Genomic DNA, 8,294 nt, shown 5'->3' with positions numbered 1-8,294 from the left:
ATGGCCACAGTATAAGTAATGTTTGTGTCATCTTTTCTTGGTATAAGTGTGAAGACACTGTAGCTGTAAAAAGGAACATTGTGTAAGAGAAGAAAAGGCATATGTGGCATCCAAACTGTTTAACAGTTATTTTAAAACTGTTTAACTTCACATTCTACATTCCTGGTGTGGAACATGACACTAATGAATCATGTTCACATACATTATGACTGCTAAACATTTTTGTTATATAGAATATAACACTTATGGATTGCGACTACTGAGTTTGATGACTGACATGGCATTCTTCTGTCTGTGATACTAATATGGGTAGCTTTCTTTCTAATTACTGATGATGTATGTAATATTATTGATAAAAGGGTATGTACATGATTACTCAGAGATATCATTCAGTTTAACCTGTTGACTGCCAAGTATTTCAGCTGCTACAAAACAACTCTAATGCTTCTTCATTGTGTAACTTTTTCCGTGACGCCATTTTGGATCGAAAATGAATCAATTTGTAAGTAGGTCAAATGCATGTATGGTGCTGACATTTAGCATTGAAGGTAGGTATTTTTGAGAACGAATTAACTCGTCTGTGGCACTGTGTTACTGATCGGCTTAGACGAGTTATCGTCTGTGTTTATGATGGGTAAGACAACCTGTTAAAAAAGGTAAACTTCTGTAGAAATTGAGGTTGTAACTAAAAATGGGGTAACTATTCGTGCTACACCTTAATAATTAGACTTGTCCACTGAACAACAAGTGTCATTTTATTATTATTTGCCCAAAGTTTGTTTCAATAAATTTGTGAATTTAATAGCATGTCATTTTGTTGATCCATTATGTGTTATTTGTCTTAAGATCCATCACCAACAGTTTGCTGGCTCAGTTATTGTAGTTGTTGGTACAGTAACTGGAATTTGTCCAGAAGTTAATATAGACTATTTCTGTCATTGAATCTTTGCCTGGGAAGACAGATACAAAAAGAGCCGAACGAGGATATATTTTCATTTCTATAGGATTTTTTAATTTTAATTTAAGGACACGGGTACCTAATCAGTTAAGTACATCAGTTATTACCTTCCACAAAGCAGGATAGGCAAATTGTATCTAATATGGTCGTTAAGAGTATAATAAAACAAATAAGGGGAACACTAGCCAACATTGTCCTACATATAGCTTTTGTTTCTATAATAGTTACCCTCACCAATTATATGGGAAGCAAAATTGAAGTTATGTACAAGGTGGTCTTATAAGCCATCATACGATTCAGTACCAAATTAATATGCATTAATCAAATGTCCTGCTCAATTTTAATTCACATGGCAAGTTTTATGACAAGAAAAGGATTTGGAAGTCACCTCTAATCTGCCAGTTTTTAAGAAATGACAATATTCACATATTTTTGTGTTGTTTTTTTAGCTTATGACTGCTCTTCACTGCCGTATTCAACAAATGACATAAAATTGCGAGAACACATCCGAATTTCTACTTAATCTGATTGTGCAACAACAAAAATTCCAATTTAACAAGTCTGTTGCCACAAGATAATACAGTACCTCAGTACATCTTGACTTAATGTTGAAAATCCATAAAATTACTTAAATAATCAATAGAGGGCGCAAGCATCTTTAGTTCTGGTAAAAGTTCGAAATGTTATTTTTAGTAATCCTATAAATGTATATGTAGTAAACACGTTCCCATTGGATATTTGAAGACACTTCTCAATATAATTTATGCGATGAACTACTATTTACCTCCGATTTTGTTAGTTGTAGGATCACTGAAGTATATCGCAAAATTTCCAAAAAGAAACAAATTAACGTTATGTTTGCTGTTAATTACAATAATTCTTCGATTAGTTCGATATTTTGACGGCAAAAACAGAGATTAACCAGCGTGATACAATACTTCGACTGAACCGTTAGTAAACGATATTTAAAATCAGCCGTATGTGGAATAAACACCAACGCGATAACCATAAAAGAGTTGTTATAATAAAAATAGTTTAAATTAAGAATGCGAAAAAAGGAAGAAAGTTAATATTAAAGTACAAACTTCGGGAAAAATTGGTTTTTAACTAAATAGGTTTAAAGACAAGAAATATTTGGTTACCAGACATTAAGCTATTTTAGTTGCTGTCACAATTTAAACTTATTTTAAATGATTTCAACTACGCAACTTATTTATCTTTGTCGAGTGTTGAATCTTTCTTAAAGTAGAAACATACGCAGACACTACACGAGAAAGCACCAGATGACAGAACCAGCCTAGCACGAGGGAAACGCGACACTTTAATAAAAAACAAAACGTATAGATACCTCTCGCCTTCCCTTTTAACAGTGAGGTGCACCTGTAATATAATATACAGACGCATTGTTATTCACATGGACCTATGTGAAGTTAAATTCCAGGATGTGCCCACACTGACTATTGTTCAGCCTGTAAGAAATCCGGCAAAAGATTTTATAATTCTTCCTGTGTCCCTAATTGGATAACGTGAAGTCAATTAAAAGGTTTCCTTAAAGCCTTATTATGATAAGGCGGATATAGAAAAGTCAAAATCTTTATCTTCCACCCCCCCCCCTTTTTATATTAAGGAAGCTTGCCTGATGAGATGGTAATGAAATTTAAGATAATTCGAGCTGATTTGTTTTTTGAGTTATCTCCCCTCCTCTTCTGTCTAAGATAATTAAAAATACAGAACAAAATATTTATATTAGTGTAGTTTTTATTATTTAAATGCGCTTGTATTCTTTTTACTTACTTAATATTAAATAATGCATGAAGTCATGTGAAACACGTTAGGCCTACCGCTTGTGTACAAGCATAATATAGAAACAAAATGTTTGTAGCGTATCTAGTCATAGATTTGTTTCAATATTAGAGCTGTAACTTTATAGTTTAAAGCTAGTTAATAATATCGTATCATCCCCCCCCATGCTGCACCATTGATTGTTACTATTATAACGCGCCCACATTTGAAATGTGCAACTAATATTTTGTGGTATCGCATCGATTAGAACCTAGGTCAGAGGGCCAAACCCATAACCTGTTTAAGACAAAGCAACGTGTCAAAGTAGCATCTAACGTGTTCTAAATTCAATCCCTTCATTATACTTAATTAGGGTTATTAGTTTACTGTTATATACATTTATTAGAAAATTTTGTCTCACATTGTTCCCATAAGTAAGTTTAAACAATACATAAATTAATAAAAACGGGACGCTTCTGTTGATCTTTTCCAAGTAATTATTCAGAACTCCTAAATTCATTCATGTTGCGATGTTTTGTGGTAACAAATATCAGATATATGAAAAAAAAAAGCACAATTAAAACTTATTGGAATTTTTTTTTTTTTTATTTCTTTAAGTTACGATATTTATCAATTAAAATAAGGCTCTTTGAAGCTTGTTCCCTTGTAGTACAACAGCCAGAGAACCAGCGACTTCCTTCTAGTATTCCTCTCCTTCGTCTTCGACACCATCAGCAGAATCCATTCCCACTTCTTCATAGTCCTTCTCAAGGGCTGCCAAGTCTTCTCTTGCTTCCGAGAACTCTCCTTCCTCCATTCCTTCTCCGACGTACCAGTGGACAAAAGCGCGCTTGGCATACATGAGGTCGAATTTGTGGTCAAGGCGAGCCCATGCCTCAGCAATGGCTGTGGTGTTGGATAACATGCATACAGCACGAGGTACCTTGGCGAGGTCACCACCAGGGATAACGGTTGGGGGTTGGTAGTTGATGCCGACCTTTATATTGAAAAGGATAAATGTTATGTATTACTATAATAAAGCAGAAAAACATGTTAACCCTCCAGGAAGGTGTGTGAAGTAGATTTCACCATTTTTCAGATATCAAAATAAGCATGATCAGAATCATATAGACAAAAAGATATCAGAATAGAAACGTACTTTAAAACCAGTTGGACACCAATCCACGAACTGGATGGTTCGCTTGGTCTTGATGGCAGCAATGGCAGCATTAACATCCTTGGGAACAACATCACCTCTGTACAACATGCAGCAGGCCATGTACTTCCCATGACGTGGATCACATTTCACCATCTGATTGGCTGGTTCAAAACAAGAATTGGTGATTTCAGCAACCGTGAGTTGCTCATGATAAGCCTTTTCAGCAGATATTACAGGAGAATAAGTTACCAGGGGGAAATGGATTCTGGAAGAACAAAAGGAACAAAAAATTATAAGAACATACGAGCAAAATGAAAGAAAAATAAGCGACATGTTAAAATCGCCATGTTGTCAGTAATTTGGATAGTAATGTATACGAAACGTTCTAGTTAAAATAGAAACGCTCAGACTAATTTTATTTTCAGAGGAAACAAGATGGGTGGCAAAACTTATATGAACTCAAAAATCACAGGAGTTGAGATTCATTTAAATAAAATAAAGCAAAAACATGATTACCTTGGATAAGGAACCAAGTTAGTTTGAAATTCTGTGAGATCTACGTTTAAAGCACCATCAAAACGTAAGGAAGCAGTAATGGAAGACACAATTTGACTAATCAGTCTGTTCAAGTTGACGTAGGTTGGTCGTTCAATGTCCAAATTGCGTCGGCAGATGTCGTAAATGGCCTCATTGTCTACCATGAAAGCACAGTCCGAATGTTCCAGGGTAGTATGAGTGGTCAAAATGGAGTTATAGGGTTCAACAACAGCAGTGGAGACCTTTAAAACAAGTAGAGGCAAGTTCATATAAATTTAAAATCACCTGTAACTGGTATTCATACACACATTACTTACGTATATGAAAACTTACAAATTTAATTTACATATTGATAAAAGGATATTGTTAGCATAACACTCACGCCAACTAGCTTTTATTCAAAAGCTATTTATTTAAACAGAAAAAAAATAATGCAAATATGATAGCAAGAGTTTTTAAAAAATCAACCAACCTGAGGAGCTGGGTAAATGGAAAACTCTAGTTTTGATTTCTTCCCATAGTCAACTGAAAGTCTTTCCATGAGAAGAGATGTGAAACCAGAGCCAGTGCCTCCTCCAAAACTGTGAAAGATGAGAAAACCCTGAAGACCAGTGCAGGCGTCTGCCAATTTTCTGATGCGGTCCAGTACGAGGTCAACGATTTCTTTACCGATTGTGTAGTGTCCACGGGCGTAGTTGTTGGCAGCATCCTCCTTTCCTGTGATGAGCTGTTCCGGGTGGTAAAGGGCACGATATGCCCCTGTACGAACTTCATCTGCAAGTTAAAACGTAATGCTAGCTTGTTTACCATTGTTACAGAAGCACGTTGGGGTTTCAACAAAAGTACGACCCAACAGTGATTTTAAGAATATTCAAAATACAGGCGTGAATAGAGATATTCAAATAGAGTGACTTGGAGTCAAAGCCCTCGAGTGACACAGCTGTATGTTTGCAAATTTACAATGCTAGAAATCGGGTTTCGATACCCGTGGCGGGAAGTACATATAGCCCATTGGGTAGCTTTGTTTTTAACTTCAAACAAGTAAGTGGTAAAAGGAATTACTCGTCAGATTATTTATTGTTTACTTTAAAGCAAAACCAAAATGAGTTCTGTGTTTACTGCGTGAAATCGAACGTCGGGTTTTATCAAAGCAAGACGCTAAAAACTTATCTTGTCCCACTGAAAGACTCATTGGCTTGTATCGCTATTTGAGATAGGCATATTTCAAAATATTTAAAAGGTTATTAATCAATAATTAGTCATTTCAAATTATAGTAAAATTATCCATGCATGATATGCAAATACAGCAGGCAGCATTAATATAGTGCTTAGAGATACTTACCAACTACTGTAGGTTCTAGATCTACAAATACTGCTCTGGGTACATGTTTTCCAGACCCGGTTTCACTGAAGAAGGTATTAAAAGAGTCATCGGACCCCATGGCCTTATCGCTGGGCATGTTTCCATCTTGTTGGATCCCATGCTCAAGACAGTATAGCTCCCAGCAAGAATTACCAATCTGGACACCAGCCTGACCGATGTGGACACTGATACATTCACGCTATAAATAAAGTTTAGTAAATTCTTTGAGTTACTGTACACCAATGTGAGAGTTAAAGTAGTGCTGAGTGTGACAAGCTCTTGTCTCTTGTAGTAATGTATAATTAGCACTAAATAAAATGCGGAACTTAATGTAGAATTTATTATATTCTTGTCTGTCTGCATAGGTAGGAGTATAGGTTGTGCGCCACCTAGGAGGATAGAATTAGTTTCTAGTAAGAAACTCTTCTTCCGCGAGACTTATGGATTTTGTTTAAAACTTGAGTTTATTACATAAAGCTAAATCATGAGAGATTAGCTACAAGAAGGGAGTATAATTAGGAATATGCGAGAGTAGTTTAACTTCGTTATTAGAAACCTATATGCAAAATATAGAAATAACCGGAAAAAGTATTTTTAAAAATAACGTAACTTGTTATTAGACCACTTTCGTAGGTCATTGCAAGATTTAGAATTCAAACTATTGTTGAGGTTATCATGGAAAGTGAACGCTATTAGTTGGATCAATAACAAAAATATATTTGGATTATTTACGTAACATCGACATACATGTAATTATTATTTAATAAAAACCTACGAGTGTTCGATTACACCGGCGAAATCGACGGTCACTAGCCTAAATAGAACTCACTGGGGAGGGAAAGAGGTTTTAGAATCTGACTAATTATGAAGACAACAGCTTCTTCAACCAACGGTTGTGAAGATTCTAAAGAAGCCATTTAATTTTCAGCTCATTATGAAATACTCTATTAATATACTAGAAGTAGGTAAGAATCCTTACAAACTTCAAATAAACTAGTGTTACAAGACAGGTAGTGAATGTTCCATACTTTTCTTTTTTACTAATTCTGGGGGTTAAGCAACTTACATCGAGTTTAAGGAATTCACGACAAAAAATGAAAAATAAGAAGACCGAGAAGTACTTACAGCCACGTGCTCACACGAGGTCAATGTAATTGCACAAGAGAGACGTGACTGTAGCACTCCGGTCCACGTGTACCGGATGGTATCATGGAAACCAGTTGCAGATGAGCCCGTGTTATGCCAGCTTGACTAAGCCGCTGGCGGCTGCACGCCAGCGAACACTCCATATTTGGTCAGAAATAGCAAGCTCCTAGAGTCATGCAATTGAGGAGGGGGGTCATCACACTCGTAGTCGAGATGCGTCAGCGCTCAGGAATACCGCGACTGTCTAGAAATCAGCCAATCATAGGATGCCATGCACTAGCAGATGAGAAATTAGGAACAAGTTTCATAACATGTTACCGACATTAGACTTGCATTTAAAGTGCGTTGGTTATGTTAGTGCTTGTATAAAAAATACTCAAGCATAGATGTCTTTCAGATTTTCTATAATAGAGATAGGTTTAACAGTGACGCATTAGAGTTAAATCTTACAAATAAGCTATTTAAACCAAGTTTTATAACACCACATAAATGATATACGCGCGAGTATACGGATAATAAGTGTACGTAAATTTGACAAAGTTTATTATACTATATATGTATTAATTAAATCATAAATAAATATTATCAGTACATGTAACAAAACACACGTTAAACAATGACGTTGGATAGTTAACATACACACCATATACATTTAATCTAAGTCCAAATTTAAAATACAGTTAAAAATTGTAACGTAACTTTACACAGACAAAGTCCTTTCTAAAATAAAGGAAGAATGAAAAGACACTAGGGCTTAAACTTTCACTAAACATTTTAGTAGTAATAAACAAAAGCAAAAAGACACTAAGAAAGATTAAAAGATAAAGCCATTTAAAATGTTAACCTGAAGCGACTATAAAAATGAAGACACCAAAGCGTATAAACAAAAAACCCCGAGAACTTCCTCCATCTTGATGAAGTTCCCTAGGTAGTTTCTCCTTCAGCCCGTTTCCGATGAAGAAACCACCAATCTCCCACAGTATAAGAGTTTCTGGATCATTTTACGTAACGTGAACACTATAGCTTCGAACTTATTACACACATTCCAATAAGAAATATTAAACAAACAATTTCTTACCATTGTGACTAACAAACTCCTTTATTACAACGGAAGACTAAAAACTCAGTAATGCCAAACGTTCGTATATGAGTTGAGTTACGACACTCTCAACGAACTAACATGCAAACTACGCCTGTTCAACTGGTTTTATACCGTTCTCTTGGCAACTACGATTGGTGGAAATACGTGACGTATTTTACTGCAATGTCAGAATCCGTTTGGAATGGTGTTCATGATTACGTTCGCCAATTAAGATATGGTTGAACAAATGTACGGCGCAATGATGCAT

The 8,294-nt window shown here is 35.5% G+C and overlaps 1 protein-coding gene across 2 annotated transcripts; it reads right to left on the bottom strand.

The window, feature by feature from the left end:
• Window positions 1-3,317: 3,317 nt before the first annotated feature.
• Window positions 3,318-8,182, bottom strand: LOC143247603 (tubulin alpha-1C chain-like). 2 transcript variants are annotated; one of them, XM_076495924.1, is made up of 6 exons: window positions 8,024-8,182; window positions 5,779-5,998; window positions 4,909-5,210; window positions 4,416-4,678; window positions 3,900-4,164; window positions 3,318-3,737 (listed from the first exon to the last, which is right to left on the bottom strand). In XM_076495924.1, exons 1-6 carry the CDS (start codon window positions 8,024-8,026, stop codon window positions 3,441-3,443), a joined length of 1,350 nt encoding a protein of 449 aa, XP_076352039.1. In that variant the 5' UTR covers window positions 8,027-8,182; the 3' UTR covers window positions 3,318-3,440. The 2 variants fall into 2 exon arrangements, with proteins under 2 accessions (XP_076352039.1, XP_076352041.1); XM_076495926.1 differs by lacking the exon at window positions 8,024-8,182 and adding an exon at window positions 6,925-7,087.
• Window positions 8,183-8,294: the final 112 nt, after the last annotated feature.

The sequence above is a fragment of the Tachypleus tridentatus genome, chromosome 3 (genome assembly GCF_004210375.1).
Source record: "Tachypleus tridentatus isolate NWPU-2018 chromosome 3, ASM421037v1, whole genome shotgun sequence".
In the NCBI taxonomy this organism is placed as follows: domain Eukaryota; kingdom Metazoa; phylum Arthropoda; class Merostomata; order Xiphosura; family Limulidae; genus Tachypleus; species Tachypleus tridentatus.
Note: the sequence above shows the minus strand (reverse complement) of the source record. Positions and strands in the feature narration are given on the sequence as shown.